Source organism: Quercus suber, unplaced genomic scaffold, assembly GCF_002906115.3.
Source record: "Quercus suber isolate HL8 unplaced genomic scaffold, Cork oak 2.0 scaffold_340, whole genome shotgun sequence".
Classification (NCBI taxonomy): domain Eukaryota; kingdom Viridiplantae; phylum Streptophyta; class Magnoliopsida; order Fagales; family Fagaceae; genus Quercus; species Quercus suber.
In genome coordinates this window covers 735538-758084 of record NW_027069792.1, presented here as the reverse complement: position 1 = coordinate 758084, position 22547 = coordinate 735538, and the positions used below count along the sequence as shown (strand labels likewise).

Genomic DNA, 22547 nt, shown 5'->3' with positions numbered 1-22547 from the left:
ATTTAACACTGAGATTACTTTTTTAATCCAACAATAATAACCTGCCGCTTAAAATTTGTTGTAAAAATTGTGTGCACATATCAATTCTTTAAAAAAAAAAAAAAAAAAAGTGGAATGGATTTGTGGCACAATGGCATTTTTTTTTTTTTTTTTTTTTTTTAAATTTTTAGAAATGATATGTGCACACAATTTTTACAATATTTTTATAACAAATTTTAAGTGGTAGGTTGTTATTGTTGGATTAAAAAAGTAATTTCAGTGTTAAATTCAAGTTTGAACTGATAATAACTAATCACCTATGATTTGTTATGAAAATGTTGTAAAAATATTGTGGACGTAGCATTTTTTTTAATTCTTCCCCAGATTTTAGCAACCATTATTTTATTTATTTCCTCCAATTTTTGCCACAATTGCCACAAATTTTTTTTCTCTATTTCAGTAATAGCATTGCCACAATTAGTTTTCGGCAAGTTTGGGCAGCAGGAATTTCGGTAATGTGATTACCGAAATTCAAAATTTTCTCTCTCCCACTTTTTCTCTTTCTCTCTAATACTTTTGTTGAATTTTGGCAATACTGTTATTGAAATTCGCTCTCTTTCCTTAATTTCTTAAATAACTTGAAACAATGCCTATAACGCAAATAAACTCCAAATTTAGCAAAATTCAGCCAAAAGACTCCTTTTTTAGGAGACCATCCTGGAAACTCACGAATGATGGCTTTACAGAGCATTGCTTTGCAGAGCAAGCGCGTAGAATCAGAGAATCACAATGCTAATGCCAATTGCCAAGTAGTTGCTGCTTGACTTTTCCACGGCGCATGGGCACTTTTGTAATTTCGTTTTGATTTCACATTTTTAATCCTCTTTTTTCTTTTCTTTTCTTTTTTTTTTTATTTTTATTTTTTTATTAATAAAGAATTGATATGGAGTATATTTTTGGATAGTTCGAAAATACACACACGCATATATAGCCAATTGAAGCTAGCTACAAAGCATTAGTATTGAGGCTTGTAAAAGCCTCAAAATGGTATTTTACAATCCACAAATACTAAAATGATTCTTTGTCCGGTTTTTATATCTAAACAATTTACAATATTGCTACAATAGGCTCTTATATATGCAACTTACTGTAGTAGCCTGTATTTATTTATTTTTATTCTGTTTTATACTTTTATTCGTTCAGCCTCTTTTCTTATCATTTTGTCTCCCTCTTTCACGGACTTTGGGTTTTATTGGGTTTTAGGTTATATTATTTTATTACGTAGATATATTATTTTAATATATTATATAATAAAATAAAAATTAGAATGTTTGGTGTATTGTAAAATAGTATGATATAATAGATAAAGTAACTTTTGAAATAATAAAATTAAATATTTTGTAAAAAGAAGATGTGAATCCTCTAAGCACTAATTACAAGATTCTTGACAATAAAAAGGTACCAACTTAGACTTTATTAAAAAATAAGTTAGTTACCATCGTGCGATGGGTAAGGCTGGAGTTCAAGTTTTTAAGAGAGAGTTTTACACACACTTATACACTTAGATTATACTAGAGTATAAATTATATCTTGTATTAAAAAAAAAAAAAAGTTAGTTATTATATGCCTTCTTAAAAAAAAAAAAAACTGTTGTTAGACTTGGACCCACTTATTACACAAAATTAATTGATGCCTAGTGGAAATTAATTGTATGATTCATATATACGAAAGAAAACGTGTTGGGAGTCCCACGCTAACAGCAAGCTGTAGTGGGTCCTTGGTTGGGGGCTGGCCTGTCCTTTTTGGCAGAGAAGGGCAGTGGCAGATTCGGACATGGGTTGGTTGCGTATATAAAGAGCTCCCTCCCACCCCGCTTTTCCTCATTCACAAAATAATAATAAAAAATCTACAGGGCTTTGAGAAACTACTACTACTTCAGAAGGTAAGTAAACCTCGACCCTCTATTTCAAATTTCTGATTCCAATTCTAAAAACATTACCTTAATTTTTGAAAACCCCCCTTCCCTAAAAACACGTTTATGTAAGTTTTTTGTTTGTGATCTGAAATGGGCTTTATCTTTCATTTCTGTGCTCATCAGATCTATTGCCATTTTCGCTTTCCGTATTTGATTTTAAGATTTCTCAGGATTGTTTTGTGATTGATACTTAACATTGAGTATATAAATCGAGCTAATTGGTTATGGATCTGGTGCAATTTTGTAACTATTAATTCAATGTTGTTAAGTTGTTATATTAATGGTCTTGATCCGTCACCTGCATTTCTATTCTATTTCTAAGCAGAAAATTGATGTTGATCCTGTATTTGGGTCAGATCCGATTTGGCTTACCTTTCATCATTATTATATTCCTGCATTGTTGGTCAAGTTAGAACACGTTATTTCACTGTCATGAGCTGTTTATTCTCTTTGCTTCAGTCGGCCCGAAAAATCCAGTTTTCAGCTTTAAGATTCTAGCAAATTCTGCGTCTGCAAGGTTTTATTCATTTTTAACCACTTTTAAGCACAGTGTCCCCTTTCCTCTCTATCAATCTTGTTATGAGATCATGTAAAAATCACATGTTTGGAAAACCAAAATTCATAACAATAATAGGGTGGCTAAATTTTTCCACTGGCCACCAATCTACCGCAACCCTACATTTTTCATTTTTTTTTTTACCAGGCTTGGAACCATTTTTGAACAAAAGATATGGCATTTTCCTCCATTCCTTTCATATTTCAGTCTTTGGTGAACATGGGGGTGTGATCTTATCCTCTAGCGGTGGGTGAATTCTAAAAGATTATTTCTTAGTTGTGTTTTGTCCAGTAGGTTGATTGCAATTGGGTCGTCTGGATATGAGTTTTCCTGTTTCTGATATTCATGAACCTAATCTTGTTCAGGGGTTAAAGTTGAAAAGGAAAATGGTGAAGGTCTGTTGCATTGGTGCTGGATATGTTGGGGGCCCAACAATGGCTATTATTGCACTCAAGTGCCCATCTATCGAAGTGGCTGTTGTGGATATCTCCGTATCTCGGATCACAGCCTGGAACAGCGACCAGCTCCCCATCTATGAGCCAGGACTTGATGGTGTTGTGAAGCAATGCCGGGGCAAGAACCTATTCTTCAGCACCGACGTGGAGAAACATGTCTCAGAGGCTGATATAGTTTTTGTCTCTGTCAACACCCCAACCAAAACTCGGGGTCTTGGGGCAGGCAAGGCTGCAGATCTGACATATTGGGAGAGTGCAGCTCGCATGATCGCTGACGTGTCAAAGTCTAACAAAATTGTTGTTGAGAAATCTACAGTCCCTGTCAAAACTGCTGAGGCAATTGAAAAAATTCTGACCCACAACAGCAAGGGAATCCAATTCCAAATTCTCTCAAACCCAGAATTCCTTGCCGAGGGAACTGCAATTGAAGATCTTCTTAAACCAGACCGAGTCCTAATAGGAGGCCGGGAAACCCCAGAAGGCCAAAAGGCCATCCAAGCATTGAAGGATGTCTATGCTCAATGGGTCCCTGAAGAACGTATACTAACCACCAATCTCTGGTCTGCAGAACTCTCAAAGCTTGCTGCCAATGCTTTCTTGGCCCAGAGAATATCCTCTGTTAATGCAATGTCTGCCCTCTGCGAGGCTACTGGGGCAAATATTACACAAGTATCATATGCTGTTGGTAAGGACTCAAGGATTGGACCCAAGTTCCTCAATGCTAGTGTTGGTTTTGGTGGATCCTGCTTCCAGAAGGATATTTTGAATCTTGTTTACATCTGTGAGTGTAATGGCCTTCCTGAGGTGGCTGAGTACTGGAAACAAGTCATCAAGATCAATGATTACCAAAAGAACCGCTTTGTGAACCGTGTTGTTGCCTCCATGTTTAACACAGTTTCAAATAAGAAGATCGCTGTTTTGGGATTTGCTTTTAAGAAAGATACTGGTGACACAAGAGAGACCCCAGCCATTGATGTGTGCAAGGGGCTATTGGGAGACAAGGCCCAGCTGAGCATATATGATCCACAGGTCACTGAAGACCAGATTCAGAGGGACCTTACAATGGACAAGTTTACTTGGGATCATCCTATTCACCTCCAGCCAATGAGCCCCTCCACTGTGAAGCAAGTGAGAGTGGTTTGGGAAGCTTATGAGGCAACAAAGGATGCCCATGGTATCTGCATTCTGACTGAGTGGGATGAGTTCAAGACACTTGATTACAAGAGGATATATGATAACATGCAGAAGCCAGCTTTTGTATTTGATGGCAGGAATGTCGTTGATGTGGAAAAGCTGCGTGAGATTGGTTTTATTGTGTACTCAATTGGTAAGCCCCTGGATCCATGGCTAAAAGACATGCCTGCTGTGGCATAGAAGAAATGCATTGGAGTGGCTTATGCCGGGAGCCAAGGAATTATAGTTGGGAGACAATCCGTTTGATTCTTTACAATTTTTTAATGATTTCCACTGTTTCTTACTTTCGCACGGCAGTAAGAGTATTTGTATAATTCTGGTGAAAGTAAGAGCCTCTACGTCTTGCCTTACATTGTATTCCAAGTTGAACTTCATTGATCATTTATTTTGTTTGATCTGCTATTATAATTAGAATGTTTTTGAAAGCATTTATCTTAAATGCATATCAGGGGTGAGTTTAAACTTATTACTTTTTTGGTTCATCTTTTCTCTTCGGAAACTGATGGATTTGACAGGCTTGTATTTCTTAAGTTTTCATGAGGAAGGGGAATGCATTTATGAGACTAGTAGCATAACAGAAGATGTTAGAGTTTGCCTTTGGTGACTGCAAATTCTTGACCTCGACAGCCCATGTTGAACCAGATGAGAAGTTTATTTATTTAGCAAGACCAACCTACTTTGATTTTCTTTCAAGTTTCAACTATCTGAGCCACCAGAACTTGGCTCGAAGTTACTAGGATATGGCGCTGGATCTCACTTTTCTAATTTTTTGTTTCCTACTTCTCTCTGGCATAAAATTTCAATGTTTTGTGTGGTAAAAGAACCGTTTACGATACCAACAATAAATTACATAACACAAATACAGTATGTAAAGTTGTAAACCCAACTTTTATTATGTTGCATTATGATTTTTCATTCCAACATCAAACTTATATTATGATATAAGATAGAATCTGCAATTTATTTATTTTTTGTTATTTATTAATTTTGATTTTTAATTTTAATTTTCTGAATTTTAGTTTTACGATTTTTATTTGCTTGATTTTAGGTTTTTTTAGGTCAATTTAGATTCTTATTATGGTGAGGTATTAATTAGAATTTATTTTAGAATATATTTTCAAAATGTTAGCTTTACGGAACCTTCAAATAGGTTTCTAAATCTGTAATTTTTTTTTTCTTCGAACAATTCATATTCAGTTTAATAAAAAAAAAAAAATTGTCTCTATTTTGGGTGGATTTTAGACTCTCTCTCCTTATGAATTCGAGAAACCCTTGTGAATTTGAGGTTATTTTCTTGAAGTAGATGTGTTCTACTACTTGGGACTTCCGCCCGCATCATATTAGATTTTATGGAACTAGAATGTAGTACTTTTCTTTTCATATTTTCCTTTTTTCTCTTTTGAAATAGAATGATATTTCAAGAACAAGGAATGCAAAAGTGTGTATATACACCACGTCACATATAGCACATATAACATGTTTAAGTCCAATCAAGAGATTCTTTCTAGCTAAATGTTAACGGTTTTTTTTAGAGTGACAAATGTTAACGGTTATTTATAAAGTTTTGTATATTCAAAATTTATAAAAATTTAATTGATTGCGGGTTTCTTTCTCTCTCTCTTTGTTTATTTTAACATTCAACACAAATATTGAAAGGAAAAAGTTTGGCTCCAAACTGATTTGAAACTATCTTGCTCTAACATATGATGTGACGATTGAAGAAACCATTTATGTATAATTTTACTCATGTAACTTTTTAATGAGTCATGTGATTTGTTTAAATAATATACATGAATAGTCTTGTAAATTGTCAAGTGAGTATAAGGTGAGTAGTCAACAACTTGTTGCTAGCACTCTTCTTCAATATCATGTTTAGAACTATGGAAGAGGCACCCTCTTTTGTCCACGCCCAACTTTTGTGGGATGCATACAATTGTTAGCAATTTTTCCCAAATTCTGTGGCATTAATACAATTTCACCATATCTTATTGAACTTCCTTTCACATTTGTTTAACTAGCATATCACTCTCTCTCTCTCTCTCTCTCTCTCTATAAAATACAAAACCACCCTTGAGATTTGTGCTAATGTCAAGTGTTACCAAGACTTTTGAAAAATATCCAATTTGCACCCTAAGCAATAGTGACACTTGACACCTTTTGAAAGTTTCAAGTTTTTTTAAATCCTTTGTTTCCTTCCAATTAGTGGCGGAGCCAAGAATTTTGGGTTGAGGGGGCCAAATTATGGTATTCATAAATCAGTCTAGATAAATTCAAAACTTATACATACACAATTAGATTAACAAGAACTCATTGTCTTCCTAATTTTTGTTTCTAATGAACATAATATTTCTAACTCTAGTATACACAAATTGTCTATTTTACTCTAAACATGTATGGAAAAGAATCCAAAAAGAAAAATAATTAAATTTTAAACATAATGGAGCAAGAGCCTTGTAACTTAATTGGTTGGCATCTCATGGTGTTTTCAATGGAAACATCAAGGATTTAAATCCCCTAGTTATATGCATGTGAGAGTATTTGAGTAACAACTGATAAATAAATAGTAGCCAAAGATGGAGAAGGCAACAAGAAGAGTGAGGGGATTATCAAACAATATTAAATGACGTTTGTGCTTAGGAAGCAAATTAAATGCTTTTGAAAAGTTTTGATACTATCTGACTTAGTCTAAATTTTATGGGTAGTTTTTGTATTTTACCATTTCTTTGTTATACAAGACACAAATCTCTCATGAAAAAAGAGGGTGGGGTAATGATGGAAGCAAGGTGAGGTGTGATCTAATCATGGGTATTCGTATTTCTTCCTAGTTCCATCTCCTCTTCAGGGTAGGAGCAAGACAGGTCGAGCCAAGTTTAAATGTAATTCGTTATTCTTAATTATGTGGTTTTGTAGTAATAAGATAAACATGAGAAAGAAAATGGAGGGCGACAGTGAGAAGGTTGATTGAGAAAAAGATATTTCTGTTTAGAAGATAGTAATATATATGTGTGTGTGTGTTTTTAATGTTTGAAAATGGTAATAAATGCTGAGACACACACTTGGAAGGTTGATTTGGTAAAACAAGTATTCATACCCCAGGAAGCAAGCATTATCCTTGGCATCTCAGCGAGCAACTAGGATATTGCAAATAATCAAGTTTGGCTCCCCATACCTCAATGTTGACGTGGGTGGCTTGAATTGCCACTGAAGCCCAAGCCCATTGCTTGTAAGTCGGTCAAGGATGACCAAATACAACTAGAAATGTAACTCCTAGTGTTGCCGACCTATGACATATATATATATATATATATATTAGGTTTGAGATGAAGGGCAATATAGAGAGGGAATTTGACAATTCCTAAAAAAAACCTAGCAGTAGCCACATAAGAAGAAGAATAGTGTTTTCTTGTCTTGTGGGTGAGAGAGAGTTAGGGTGTATTGAGATTTGGGTTTCTTGAGAGTGTTCTTGTGCACTATTGTATCTTCTTATTTTTTATAGTAAAATTTCTCCGTCGTCTCCGTGGAGGTAGACAGTTTGCCGAACCAAGTAAATTCTTGTGTTCTTTGTGAGTGCTTGTTATTTAATTTTCACTTACTTATTGCTATTGACTTGAGTTATAGGGTGCTATTTACACAACAAGTGGTATCAGAGCTAGGTTAGGATTCAATCCTTTGAACACAGTAAAGATGTCAAGCATAAAGTATGATATAGAGAAGTTTTGTGGTAAGAGAAATTTTTCTCTTTGGCAAAAGTGGATGAAAGATCTTCTAATTCAACAAGGAGTTCATAAGGCCTTGCTTGGGAAGGAGAAGAAATCGGAAACAACGAAGGATGTAGAATGGGTAGAGATGGATGCGAAAGCAGCTAGCGCTATTCTTCTCAACCTAGGTGATGAGGTCATTCACAACATCCTATAAACAAAGACCGCAAAGGAGGTTTGGGAAAAATTAGAAAGTCTTTATATGAGAAAGAATCTGACGAACAAGTTGTACGTGAAGAAGCAACTATATAGTTTGCATATGAAGGAGGGTTATGATCTGTTGGAGCATCTCAACACATTTAATATGTTGAACACCCAACTGTCAAGTTTTGGGGTGAATTATAAGGACGAAAATAAAGCGTTACTCTTATTAGCGTCGCTTCCTACTTCTTTTGATCATCTAGTGACTACGTTGATGTACGAGAAAGAGACTATAGTACTCGAGGAGGTGACTAGTGCTCTCTTGTCACATATAAAGATGAAGCAAGATGGTGATGGTTCTCAGGCTGATGGACTTATTGTAAAGTTTGAGTCAAGCAATAGAGGCAGAAGCAGGTCAAGAGGATGAAACTCCAACAGGAACATATCACAGTCTAAATCACGTGCAAAGAAAGATGTAGAGTGCTTTTATTGTCACAAGAAAGAGCACTACAAGAATCAGTGTAAAGAGTTAAAAGAGCATTTAGAGGAGAAGAAGAATGAAAAGAAGCCCATAGAATCAGCTAGAGTTGTTGAAGAAATATCAGATGACAGTAAAGTTGGTGCAGATTTACTTTCAGTTTCATCAAGTAACAATGTTTTATTGGAATCTTGAGCTTTAGTTCAGCATGCTCATATCATATGACTCCAAAGAAAGATTGATTTGACACGTATAAGCCTTACAACAGTGGTATGGTCTAAATGGGTAATGATGCTACATGCCCGGTTATTAGGATTGGTACCATGAAGATCAAGATGTTTGATGGAGTTGTGAGAGTTCTTAGTAATGTCAGACATGTTCCAGATCTTAGAAAGAATTTAATTTCTTTAGGAATATTGGATGATTTGGGCTATTCATACTCATCAAAGGGTGGAATCATGAAGATTACCAAAGGTACTTTGATGGTGATGAAGGGACAGAAAGTAAGCAAGCTTTACAGATTGATTGGGAACACAGTTGTAGGAAGAGTTGCAGTCACCACTCCGGTAGAGTCCAGCATTGACGACATAAAATTATGGCATATGCGACTTGGCTATATTGGTGAACATGGTATGTTAGAGTTACACAAGAGAAATTTATTGAAAGGGGTGAAGACATGTAAGCTAGACTTATGCAAGTATTGTGTGTATGAGAAGCAGCATAGAGTCAGTTTTAAGACAGGCTCTCATACAAGTAAGGGTGTTCTTAACTACATTCATTCAAATGTTTGGGGCCCAATATCAGTTTCTTCTCATAGTGGTGCTCAGTACTTTGTTAGTTTCATTGATGACTACTCTAGAAGGGTATGAATTTATTTTATGAAGCATAAGTCTGATGTGTTTAGCATATTTAAAAAGTGAAAAATAAGTTGAGAATCAGACTGGTAGAAAAATAAAATACCTTAGAACAGATAATGAACTAGAGTATAGAGATAAAGAATTCATAAGATTTTGTGAATTAGAAGGGATTACTCGCACTTCATAGTTAAAGGAACTCCACAGCAGAATGGGGTTGCAGAGAGAATGAATAGAATCTTAGCAGAAAGAGCCAGATGCATGAGATTGAATGCAGGGTTGCCTAACGTGTTCTGGGTAGAAACAATTAACACAGCAAGTTTCATTATTAATAGATCTCCATCATCAGCCATTGATTTCAAGATTCTAGAAGAGGTTTGGTCAGGTAGATCAGTTGATTATTCGAGTCTAAAAATCTTTGGTTGTCTAGCTCATGTGCATGTGTAAAGTGGAGAGTGTTCTAAATTGGATTCGAAGTCAAGAAAATGCGTATTTCTTGGTTTTGAAAAATGTGTTAAAGGTTATAGGCTTTGGGATCCAATCTCAAAGAAAACGGTGACTAGCAGAGATGTCATATTTGATGAAACTTTTATGTTGAAAGAGAATGAAGCAGAGACATGTGATGATAGTCCACAGGAGAAATTAACTGTTGAGGTGGAGTTTGACGAGAATAGTTCATCCAGTGATAAGGGTGATGCTGAGATTGATCCACAGCAGCAACAAGAAAAGCCTTATTCAATTGCTAAAGGTAGAGAGAAGCGGGTTCACAAAGCATATGGCTTTGAAGACATGGTTAGTTTTGCTCTCGTAACCAGTGGTGGAGATCCATTCACTTTCAAGGAGGCTACAAATAGGAAAGACAATGATAAATGGCTTGTAGCAATGTTAGAAGAGATGGAGTCACTACAGAAGAATAAGACTTGGGAATTAGTGAAATTGCCTAAGGGAAAGAAGGCTATTGGTTGCAAGTGGATATTCTGCAAGAAAGAAGCATTGTCAGAAAAGGAAGGTAAAAAATTCAAGGCACGGTTAGTGGCTAAGGGTTACTCACAGAGAGAAGGAATTGATTATAATGAGATTTTTTCACCAGTTGTGAAGCACACCTCAATTCAAGTAATCCTAGGATTTGTGACAATGTATGACATGGAGTTAGAGCAGCTAGATATGAAGACCGCATTCTTCCATGGAGATTTAGAAGAAGAGATTTACATGTAACAGCCTGAAGGCTTCAAAGAACCTAGCAAGGAAGATAATGTTTGTTTGTTGAAAAGATCATTATATGGCTTGAAGTAGTCTCCCAGGTAATGGTACAAACGGTTTGATTCATTCATGGTCACACATGGGTACATGCGCTGTGAGTATGACTGTTGTGTTTATTTTAGAGTACTTGCTGATGGCTCTTATATATTTCTTGCTCTATATGTTGATGACATGTTAGTAGCTATAAAGAGTAAGCAAGAAATTATGAAGTTAAAGTCTTTGTCGAGTAGTTAATTTGACATGAAGGATCTTGGAGCTGCCAAGAAGATCCTTGGGATAGAAATTCACCAAGATAGAGGGGTTGGTAAATTATGATTATCTCAGAAAGGATATCTTAAGAAGGTGTTAGAGAGGTTTAGTATGCTTGATGCAAAACTTATTAGTACATCGCTTTCTGCCCATTTTAAATTATCCTCACAGTTGTGTCCAAGTTCAGATGAGGAGTCAGAGTATATGTCTAAAGTGCCATATGCGAATGCAGTTAAGTGTCTCATGTATTTGATGGTGTGCACTAGCCCTGATATTTCTCATGCAATCAGTGTGGTTAGTAGGTATATGGCAGATCCAGGTAAAAAGCATTGGAATGCAGTAAAATGGATCTTTAGATATCTTACAGGCACTCGTGATTTCAGTATCCTATTTGATCAGAGAGTTAGTACAAAAACTGTGGGTTATGTGGATTCCAACTATGCAGGGGACCTTGATTCTAGAAAGTCCATGATAGGCTATGTGTTTAGGTTTGCTGGTGGCCCAATTTGCTGGAAGTCTGCACTACAAGATGTAGTTGCTTTATCCACTACAGAAGTAGAATATATGGTGATGACAGAGGCAGGAAAAGAAGTCGTTTGGCTTAGTGGACTGGCTATGCAGGGGACCTTGATTCTAGAAAGTCCATGATAGGCTATGTGTTTAGGTTTGCTGGTGGCCCAATTTGCTGGAAGTCTGCACTACAAGATGTAGTTGCTTTATCCACTACAGAAGTAGAATATATGGTGATTACAGAGGCAGGAAAAGAAGCCGTTTAGCTTAGTAGACTGGTTAATGAGCTTGGTTTCAAGCAGGATAGCATGGTGCTACATTGTGATAGTTAGAATGCAATTCATTTGGCGAAGAATCAGGTATATCGTGCAAGAACAAAGCATATTGTTGGCAGTATCACAAGATTAGAGAATGGGTTTCGTCTGGTGATATTTCTTTGTCAAAGATTCTCACTAGTGAGAATGCCTCTGATATGTTAATAAAGCCAGTTCCAACAGACAAGTTCAAGCACTGCTTGGACTTGATTGATGTTTGCAGCTTGTGAGCCCTTAAGGGCTAAGGTGGAGGCAATGGAGGAGTTTGCTCGTGTAGCTTGATCAATTCAAGCCAAGGTGGAAATTTGTTGACGTGGCTGGTTTGAATTGCCACTGAAGCCCAAGCCCATTGCTTGTAAGTCGGTCAAGGATGACCGAATACAACTACGAATGTAACTCCTAGTGTTGCTGACCTATGACATATATATATATATATATATATTAGGTTTGAGATGAAAGGCAATATAGAGAGGGAATTTGACAATTCCTAAAAAAAACCTAGCAGTAGCCGCATAAGAAGAAGAATAGTGTTTTCTTGTCTTATGGGTGAGAGAGAGTTAGGGTGTATTGGGATTTGGGTTTCTTAAGAGTGTTCTTGTGTATTATTGTATCTTCCTATTTTTTATAGTGAAATTTCTTCGTCGTCTCTGCGGAGGTAGGCAGTTTGCCAAACCACGTAAATTCTTGTGTTCTTTGTGAGTGCTTGTTATTTAATTTTCGCTTATTTACTATTATTGATTTGAGTCCTGAGGTGCTATCTGCACAACACTCAAGGTACCTTCTTAACTCGCAGTGCCTATAAACTTCTTGCTGGTGCTAACAAACAGTTGCTACCCTCTTGCTCAAGTCCAGGTCGAAACCACTTGATGTGGAATAGCATTTGGAATTTACAAGTTCCCCACAAAGTAAAACACATGATTTGGCAAGCTACACATAATGCTCTCCCTACTCTCTATAATCTTTGGCAAAGAAATGCTGTTAGCTCAATTCTTTATTCCAGTTGCAAGTTTGCAAGTGAAGACATAGTGCATGTCCTATGGAGTTGTGCTTCCCTCATTCCCATTTAGGAGACTAATGAAGTGGTAGCAAAATTACTCAGGTATAAGTATTTTTTGTTTGTTGATTTGTGGGAGATGCTCTTGAAGATGAGGGACAGGTTGGATGTTAATCTCATGGCCGTGATTTTCTGGTTTATTTGATCTAGAAGAAATTCAGCACGAGTGGGCAAGTATGCCATTGAGGTACAACAGGTCCGAAAGAGAGCAATGGCTTACCTTCATGACTTTCAGCAAGTGCAAGGTAGGAAAATTCAGTGATCGCTGACTAGTGAAAGAGCTATTCGTTGGATCCCTCCTCTATATCCCCTATACAAAGTTAACTTTGATGGGGCCACATTCAATAAGTTATGTATTGCTTGGTTGGGTGCTGTTGTGCGTGATCATAGAAGGAGTGTTATTGGAGCCATGACAGAAAGAATCTAGCTTCCATCTTCTCCAGCAGTGGTTGTAGCATTGGCATGTAGGAGGGCTCTATTTTTTGCAAAGGAATTAAGCATTTTTGAAGTTTTTGTTGAGGGTGATGCTGAGGTTATTATCAAGGCTATTCTAGTTGGTGACACAGTGAATCCTGAAAATGGTCATGTGATTAATGACATTTTGATTGTAGCTGATGAATTTTGATGTTGTAGTTTTTCTCATATAAAACGCATAGGCAATTCGGTTGCCCCTTTTTTTGTCAAGAAATCCGTTTCTCGCAATGAGCTACAAGTTGGATTGAATCCTCTCCAGATGATATAGCTCTCCTATTAACTTAAGACTTGTAACCTTTTAAGTTATTATGAATTAAAGCTTGGCCTCTAGTTATGGATTCTCAAAAAAGAAAAAAGAAAAAAAAAAAGATAATAAAATATGTAAAAAAAAAAAAAAATTGTTTTCACCTTCAAATGAAAATGAAATAAACAATTTTCAAATGACAAACCAACAACGGCCTTTTGGCGTTTGCAAAGCTAAAAATAACATGCAGGCGCCAAAAAGGCTCTTAACTTTGTTCCACGTGGCAAAAAAAATGCAACTTTTCCTGCTCTATCCCTGAGTACCCAGTATCCCAAAGTGTCTAAATCCTGTAATTGTGAAAAGATTCGTGTTTGTTTTTGTAAATTCATGTTCTCATTTTCAGAACATCGTCGGATCACCGAACTCAACGATAAATTTGTCCCGACCATGAGCTCTCAAACTTTTTTATTATTTTTTTCATTCTCAAAAAAAAAAAAAAAAAAAAACTTTTTTTATTTTTTTTGGGTTCCAAATTTCTTTTTTATTATTTTTTTCATTCTCAAAAAAAAAAAAAAAAAAAAAACTTTTTTTATTTTTTTTGGGTTCCAAATTTTCGATCCAAAATCTCTGTTATTCCTTCGGATCCCTCAATTGAACCTTAAAATCGAGTCTTTCTGTTTTCGATTCACTCTCTTATCTACGGATTGATCCCAGTTTTACACCTCGCCGTGCCCTAATTTTGACTCTAGGGTTTGGGATTTTTCACAATTACGGGTAAATTTTTTGATTTCATCGTTAGGTTTTGTTCGATCTATAAATCTCAGTTGCTGAAGATCCAAAATTCATCTTGTGAAAAGTTGAGCATTTCTTTGGATTTCTCAAAAAGTTTCATTTTTAATTATTTGTATGAACTCTGTATTTCTTATATTTCGATTTCTCGTAAACCAGTGTTAAACTAGGATCTAGTAGGGTTTTTGGGGCTTTTGAAGATTTGGGGGTTCTATAAGCTTCCTTCATTGTTCACGTTTCGTCGGTTGTTTTTTCAACATTTTTGCAAGTTACACCAGCTCCTGTAGCTCAGGTATAAAATTATGCTTTCTTTAGTTGATGATACTATTTTCATATGTGTTTTCTTATGAAGTTGAACTTTTTAGTCTATAGGAAGGAGTTTATGTGAGGCTTAAATTTTGTGGGATACATAATCGTTCTTGCAATTATGGTTTGAATATGACACATTATCATTGGAATGCTATTTAAGCTAGAGCTCATTAGCCAAGTTACAAAGTATGGAAAAGGATATTTAGAGTCAAGGAATGAAAAATTGTAAACCACAAACCCTTGCATGAATCTGAAAAATTATCCTGTTTTTAATTATGTATTTTAGCTTACGTTGGGCTAAGTAATATTGTTAGTGGGTATTAGGATTAGCTGGTTGATAGAAACGATGATGCAAGTACATTGTGAAATTTGATTTTGTAAAATATTTGTTACTCCAAATTGAATATCAGATCTTGCTGTCTTTTAAGTTAATTCTTTTGCCTATGGTTCTTGGAGTTGGACCAAAGTGCATTCACTTCCCCAATAGGTATGGGGTAGAGGGTGAGGTCACATGTTCAATCCCATTTAGGTATGGTAGTCGTGATATACCTATAAAATAATAGAAAATGTTTCTTCTCTTTTAAAGTATAACTAACTCTGACTTGCAGGGCGAAATGATACACAAACGGCCCCTTGTTGGCGAGGATTCATATGTGGTTGCTTCTAAGAAACCAAGACAACTAGAACATTCTAGTCAGTGTGCTTGTACTATTAACATTGTCCCTTCCAACAATGCTCCGGAGAAGCCTCAAACTTCAGGTAGGATAGTGTTGCTATTTTCATATAACATTGCTTGAGATAATTGGTAAGAAAAGTGATATATCTTGTGTCATCCTACTAGTTGTCTTGCTATAAATAAGATTTTTATTTTTTTTGTTTTTTGCATAGAATGACTTGGCCAAAACATTGACACAGAGATTGGCAATATTGGATGGAATTTCAAATTAGGTTTATGGACATAACTTGGGCTGTTCACCATTTTCCTTCTCACCTTCCAGAAATTTGATTTGACTTATTTAGAATGGAAGCAAACTGCAATCTTTTTTTTTTTTTTTTCCCCATGTACATCTTTTTCAGTCAAACAACAGGGATGTGACTTTGAATGCTTTTTTCAGCTGATTGGTTTAAAAAATTCATTAAAAATCATATAAACTGACCATGAACTTGCTCTGAGCCTGTTACAATGATTTTCATGTCACTTGCATGTTTTTAAATTAGTCACATTAGGACTAGTGCTATCATATCTTTAGATTTCCAATTCAATTTTATACCTGACCTAATTCCCATATGACGATGGTGAAGGCAAGGACAGTTTTATTAAATGTCAAGATGAAGGAAGGCTTGTAAATGACGCAATCACTGAAATCTCAAATGAGACCACGGTATTAGAAACCGGTGCTTCCAGCAGCATTTCCCAATTTTTGTGGGTAAATGGAAGTATCATTGGAGCTGATGTTATGTCAGAGGCAGCAGCTCATTTATCATTGTTTCCAGAAATTTTTGAAGCTGAACACCAACTAAAATCTTTATATCAGTCTGATGAGATCTATTCATCCCTTTTCGATTGTCCTACACGAAAGCTTGTTTCTGTTGGACCAGAGCATCAAGCTTTCGTTCCAGAATGGGGCCTACAGGGTCTTAAGAACTCTTCAGACCATCTGGATAACTCGGATCCTCTGCTTGGCCTTGTACACAAATCAGGTGGAGGCCTCCTGATTGATGATGCTAGTGAGGAGATACTGATGGGTACTCGTGTCATTCCAATGCCTGACCTTGAAGCATCTGCAAATTCTTGCTACAGAAACAGGGGAACCAGAAGTGACTGTAGGTGCCTTGATGAGGGTTCCGTCAGATGTGTGAGACAACATGTAATGGAAGCAAGAGAGAAAATAAGGGAAAATCTTGGGCAGGAAATATTTGAAGAGTTGGGTTTCTGTGAGATGGGAGAAGAGGTTGCAAAGAAATGGACTGAAGAGGAAGAACAAGCCTTCCAAGATGTTGTTCTTTCTAACCCTGCATCATTGGGGAAGAACTTTTGGGACCATCTCTTGGCAGTTTTCCCTTCTCGAACAAAGAATGACATTGTGAGCTATTATTTCAATGTCTTTATGCTTCGGAAACGTGCTGAGCAGAATAGACTTGATCCGCTAAACATTGATAGTGACAATGACGAGTGGCAAAAAAGTGAACTTGGACTGGCAGATGAAGATGAAGACTCTGTGGTAGAGTCTCCACTTGATCAAGATGCCACTGCAAATCATCAGGAAGATCATGTAGAGGATTGCCTTGATGATATTGAGGTTGAGGAGGAGATAGATGCTTGTAACAATGGTGCTAACATCATTATTCATAGGGTTGGAACTGATGAAGATGATGGGGGAGATATAGATGATATTTCAGGAACACATGTTAGTACTTTCTACGGTGACTGTCATGTTGATATTGATTTAGAGCTTTGTGGTAAAATTCACGGCAGTAATGGTGAGGATTATGATATTCAAGATGACTCCTGCACATCATATGAGTGTCAGCGTGACAGGGTTGATAGCTGTGGTACACTTGATGGGGAGACTAATGCAAGAGAGCCCGGTGGAGAAATGAAACACTCAATGATACATCTTGTCGAATGTCAAGATGTTTAATGCATCCCAGGATATTTTTATGAAGCATTCCAGGATATGTTTATGAGCCTTGCGATGGTGAAGCTTGGATAATAACAGACAGGGTGGGGAAATTTTTACCAATTTGCGGTTTGATTGAATTGCTTCATACGAGTAAAGTGGTTTCATGTTCAGAGTCTTGCGTCAAGGATGGCAAGGCCAACTATCAGCTACAGCTGATTTGTTTCCTCCAGTTCTCTTGGTCCTCTTACGAGTGTAAGTAATCTTTGGGGCATCGATCATTCCAGGCCTTTCAGATGGCAGATGATATTAACAAGATTTGCATGGTTGTAGATTATCTGCCTTTTAAGGACGCTGGTTAACATAGTTTTCCTTGTGAGATCTTTTACACATTGGAAGATGTGAAGCATATAAAGTATTTTCTCAAAAGGTAGTTGGTCTCCATGAGTGTGTCAAAGTAAGACTCATGGAATTTTGCCTTTTGAGTTTGTGGGTTGCTAAACCCTTGTCTGCAAAACACAAATCGTGTTTCCCCTTTTCAGGATCAGCTTGGGATGGGCATATCTAGTTTTGAAGATTCCATTTCAGAAGACGAAGGCTTTCAACCAACATCCCCTCCACCCGCCCAAAAAAAAAAAAAAAGGATTCCTGTCGAATTGAGGTGTAGTTTGCTATGGAAACTTTTACTATTAATGTTTTTATTATTATTATTATTATTATTATTTATTTGTTAGTAATTGTGCCTCTTCGTATTTGCCTTTTGTATTTATGTTTGTTTGAGGCGTTGAGCGGTGTTAAACCAAAGTGGATGTGGGCTCAGACCTTAATTCTTTGCCTAATAAATATGAGCTATTTAATCAGATGATATGCTAGCGCCTAGTGCTCTTAGTATTCTGAATAATTCCATTAATAAAAGTAGCAGCACTATCGGATCTTGCTTCATTGGTTTTCATATTGACAATTTTTTAATTTATTTTATGAACTAAAAAAATGGGTAGTAGGCTACCTGAATTAGTGTCTTCCACCAATGGTGGCAAGTTGAGAGCTAAAATGTATAATGTATGCTGAAAAGTTGTACTATGTAACATCCCCATGACCAAAGATTTAATTATGAACCTAAACATTTGCATTAACCCGTGCGAAAGTTCTTATCTATTTTAGCATAGGTATCTATTTTTTCTAATTTACATACTAATTTTTTAAAATATCTTACATCAAATTATTTATTCTACATAACATTTTATTAAAATATCAAAATTTCTAATTGTTTTTCTTTCTTTATACACAACCACCATCTACTCTATTTACTCTGTTTTTATTCTCGAGATAAGTAAAGAAAGAATATAAAACTTAATAATAGTGCCAATATAAATTTACATAGTTATTATAAAAATCATGTATTTTTACACAACTCTGTATGACTCGATATGGGTGAATTTAAGGCTTTGTTGGCTAATCTGCGGTCACTTTTCTTTTATATAGAGCACTGGAACGTGTGCTCTAAATGGCTGGTCTTGAACTTGGCAGAACGCACATTGGTAGGCCGGGGTGTAGCTTCCGACCCAACCCTCTAGGCTAGCCCAATAGGACATGGTCTTGTTGGGCCTGGCCCTTTCTAGGCCCTAGGCTTGTGGAATTTACACCTTCCATTTGGTCAGTATTTTAAGGCAAAGGTTCCTCTGCCTAGCTGCCATCACTAAAGATTATTTAGGGGAGAGAGAAAGAGAGAGACAAGGGGTGGTAAACCCAATAAAATGTGGGAAAATTATCAGATGTTCTAAAGGTATTGATTTAGAAAATATTATTTTTTTTTAACAGTTTTTTATATTTCTCATAAAAGTTTTATTATAATTTTTCAAAAATAATTAATTAACAAATGCCCTAAATATACACATTAATTGGACTCATAAAATATAGAAATTTTCATGTTCCATGGCATAAATGGAAAAAGAACTGTACAACTTAAGTGAAATGGTTTGTCATATTTGTATGTGTAGTCACTACACAATCACCTTCAGTTAAAATGCCATCTTTTGTGCATTATGCCTGTTTAGATGGTTACCAATCTTTTGTCTCTTCAACCTGACAATCAATAAACATTCTTCCCACTTAGCACGGTAGCCACACCAATATTTTATAATCAATGCATATAGATTAAATACACAAAAAGGAAGTCCAAAACTTGCATTTCCCAAAATACAGTTCTATTCTACTGTTCAAATATTTGAAACAAAAAAATTGAGATACGAAAATAGGTTATTCTTAGAAGAATCAATGACAATATTTCTGCTTTATTTTGACTAATAAAGTGGAAGCAAGCTGCAATGCAAAGGAAAGAATATTACTAAACTGTCAAAAAAAAGGGAGGACAAATTCTATGGACTATCAAGGTTCCAAAAGAGAATTAATGAACAACTATGTAGATTTATCAGAAACAAAAAGAGATATAAAGGTTGTACAAAAAGTTCCAATCTAAGCTATAAGCAACAAAGCATAGGAAAGCTTCACCTATACATGGGTCATACCAAATCAGCAACGATAACTAGAAAGTTAATTGTGGCCATGGATGGGAATATCTTTTCTCAGTTAGGAATTAGACCCCCCATTAGCTCATGCTTCTGATCATTTTCAACCCACGATGGCTTAAACCCAACACCAACATTAGTATCTTCCTCAAGAATAATTGGGAGATCAATACCAACTATATTAAGGATATCAGAAATCTCTTCCTTTATTACTACGGTCTCTTCAGATATGACGTCAGAATTTTTGATTAAATGAGCTCTCTTGTGACCACCCAAAGCTTGACCTGATGCAAAAACCTTAAAGCAGATATGGCACTTGTGCTCTTTTCTCTCCTTGAGCTCATAACTTGTCAGAGACACTCTACTTATCTTCTGCTCCTCAGAGTTCTCCCTACATTCAAGATTAACAACCTCGAAATTAGCCTCAGTTTCAGGAACAATATTACTCTGGCTGCTCGTTTTGCAGTTCCAAATTTCCAATACAGGGCAATTTTCAGTTCTGTGTATTGACTGGTGGCCTCCAAGTGCCTGGTATGAGTGGAAATTCTTGTTGCAGGTCTTGCACTTGTATTCACTATTCTCCCAAGAATGATTTGATTTACTTAGGATTGCAGAATCATCAGAAGTACATATCTTCTTGCAAGACTTTTCCCTCAGGTGAGAACCACAAGCAGCAAGCTTGGCTTTCTTGTTCAAACCAAAATTCATGGATCCTGAATTGGCTGAATCCAAACCATAGTCTTCTGTAAAACCCTCTTCTAATTCTACTTCAGTGGGCTTGTTTTTCATCTCATTACGGATATCCTTCTCTGTCTTATCATTGTATGATGCTAATCCAAACACATCCTCCATTTTAGGCATTTTACATTCACCATCCCTATAAAACTTTTCAAGTGGAACTTCCAGTTCAATCTTTTCATCATCACTTCCAAACCCAAAATCATTTTCAGTGGAGACAATCTTAGAATCTGAAACATAAGAACCAAACTCCTCCACCCTTGGTTTCTTCATCTTTAAAGACTCATTGAATTCACAAGCAAAAATTCCACCCCCATTATCATTGACAGTTCGCTTATTTTGTTCCAATGATTTAACCTCGTAAGTGACAGAATCATTATCTGAGAACTCAGTGACCAAATTAAATCCACCCCAATTGCCTATACCCCTTGACAGCATCATCAAGCAGATAGCTACCTCTTCTACTTCTTGCTCAATATCAGTATAGGATACGGATTCATTCAAACTAGAAACAAAAGAATTAGGAGTAGTCTTGTACCTCATTCTGTTTGATCTCTTTCTCCGCACCAATCCCTGGATCTCACTGTTGGATTGATTCTCCATTTCTGTCTTACGGCTTGAACTAGTCCATGATTCATCACAGACCATAACTTTTTCAGAATGACTTTTCCTGTGCCTGTGGGTAGTGAGAGCTTTCAATGACCCAAACCCTTTGCCACATTCTTCACAGTAAATTCCACTTCTCTCTCTCCCAGAGTGATGCCTCATATGACCAAACAGAGCTCTTAAAGACTCGAACCCTTTGGCACACACTTTACAGACAATTTCTTGCCCTGAAGTATTATGGTTAGAGCCTGAAAACTTCGAAGACATCTTGGGTTTTTCTCTTAGGCCATACCTAGTATGCCTACCAATACCATTTTCAAAATCCATGTTGCTCTTGCTCACCTTTTTCTGTCCTTTGGTTGGATTGTGGTTCTTATGGCTATGACCTCTCATGTGACCTCCCAAGACTCTTCCATTCATAAAACTCTTGTTGCAGAGCTTGCACACATGCCTCTGTTCTTGGTCTTGGCCCATGATATTATCAACCAAGCCAATGTAACTGGACAAAGAAACCCAAACAAAAGCTAAAAACTTTTCCAAGAAAACTCACATTCTAAAAAAAAAAACAAAAGAAAGTTCAACAAACAAAGGATTACGCAACATCTAGATGAGAAAAGACCAAGGTTAACAAGAAGATCATGAGGGTTCTTGTTTTTTTGATGTGTTTGGGAGATATACCTTCAAGGTCCTTATGGGAAAAGAACAAAGATCTGAGCCTCCTGAAAAATCTTTCCTTTTGAAGTCTCTCTCTCTTGGGAGCAAGAAATATGTAGACAAAGTGTCGAAATGAAAAGGGATCCTTGGTTGTTTGGCAGTAATGGGTGCGAATTTGGACAAAGAAAAGTATAAAAGAGAGAGTAGAGAGGATCTCTTTTCCTCTCTAAAACTTTGTTCTCTCTATTTAGAAGGATAAATCTTGCATGGAAAGCAAACTAGCAAAGCAACAATCTTCGGTGGTGTTCCGATACTACACGCTCATCCTGACTCGGGCATTTCAGCAATTATCAGAAAAAAAAAAAAATGTTGATTTACTGCTGTTGGTGATTGTTCATTTTTTGCTACATATTGGTGAGCTGTGGTTAACATGTTATTCTCATGTGCAAAATGCATCTCACTTATGGTTGCTCTGCCACTTCGTTTATTATTGAAGGATTTTGCTATGTGTGGTAAGGAAACACAATTATTTTCATTTTTGGAAAAACTTTTTCCAAGACAACTTTTTCAATTTTCGAAAAAATATTTTCAAAAATAAATAGTTTAATGTGTGTAAAGACGCACATTAACTGGACCTTTTATTAAATGTGGAGACAATTTTTAGCGTTAAGAACACAACATTTTGTCCTTAGGAACTAGCAAGGCAATTGGGTGGGATGGGTTCAAATTTTGGATACCTCATTCCCACCCTATCCTCTTTTTGGGGTGGGAAAAACTCGCGTTAGACAAGAATGGAACAAGTTCGGTTTG

The 22547-nt window shown here is 36.3% G+C and overlaps 3 protein-coding genes across 4 annotated transcripts; 2 read left to right on the top strand and 1 right to left on the bottom strand.

Moving 5' to 3' along the window:
* Nucleotides 1-1787: 1787 nt before the first annotated feature.
* On the top strand, nucleotides 1788-4625 carry LOC112041113 (UDP-glucose 6-dehydrogenase 1). 2 transcript variants are annotated; one of them, XM_024074012.2, is made up of 2 exons: nucleotides 1788-1921; nucleotides 2876-4625. In XM_024074012.2, exon 2 carries the CDS (start codon nucleotides 2897-2899, stop codon nucleotides 4337-4339), a length of 1443 nt encoding a protein of 480 aa, XP_023929780.1. In that variant the 5' UTR covers nucleotides 1788-1921; nucleotides 2876-2896; the 3' UTR covers nucleotides 4340-4625. The 2 variants fall into 2 exon arrangements, with proteins under 2 accessions (XP_023929780.1, XP_065615812.1); XM_065759740.1 differs by lacking the exon at nucleotides 1788-1921 and adding an exon at nucleotides 1948-2756.
* Nucleotides 4626-14049: 9424 nt separating this feature from the next.
* Nucleotides 14050-18074, top strand: LOC112041117 (uncharacterized). The gene is made up of 3 exons (XM_065759739.1): nucleotides 14050-14576; nucleotides 15202-15352; nucleotides 15896-18074. The coding sequence occupies exons 2-3, from the start codon at nucleotides 15208-15210 to the stop codon at nucleotides 17233-17235; spliced, it is 1485 nt and encodes a 494-aa protein (XP_065615811.1). The 5' UTR covers nucleotides 14050-14576; nucleotides 15202-15207; the 3' UTR covers nucleotides 17236-18074.
* A 1447-nt stretch (nucleotides 18075-19521) lies between these two features.
* LOC112041111 (uncharacterized) lies at nucleotides 19522-22114 on the bottom strand. Its single transcript, XM_065759713.1, has 2 exons — nucleotides 21762-22114; nucleotides 19522-21582 (listed from the first exon to the last, which is right to left on the bottom strand). Exon 2 carries the CDS (start codon nucleotides 21555-21557, stop codon nucleotides 19797-19799), a length of 1761 nt encoding a protein of 586 aa, XP_065615785.1. The 5' UTR covers nucleotides 21558-21582; nucleotides 21762-22114; the 3' UTR covers nucleotides 19522-19796.
* Nucleotides 22115-22547: the final 433 nt, after the last annotated feature.

Coding starts and splice junctions, on each gene's coding strand:
- LOC112041113 (XM_024074012.2), top strand. CDS start 2,897: ATGGTGAAGGTCTGTTGCATTGGTGCTGGATATGTTGGGGGCCCAACA.
- LOC112041111 (XM_065759713.1), bottom strand. CDS start 21,557: ATGGGCCAAGACCAAGAACAGAGGCATGTGTGCAAGCTCTGCAACAAG.
- LOC112041117 (XM_065759739.1), top strand. CDS start 15,208: ATGATACACAAACGGCCCCTTGTTGGCGAGGATTCATATGTGGTTGCT. Junction 15,353..15,895: donor GGAGAAGCCTCAAACTTCAG/GTAGGATAGTGT, acceptor ACGATGGTGAAG/GCAAGGACAGTTTTATTAAA.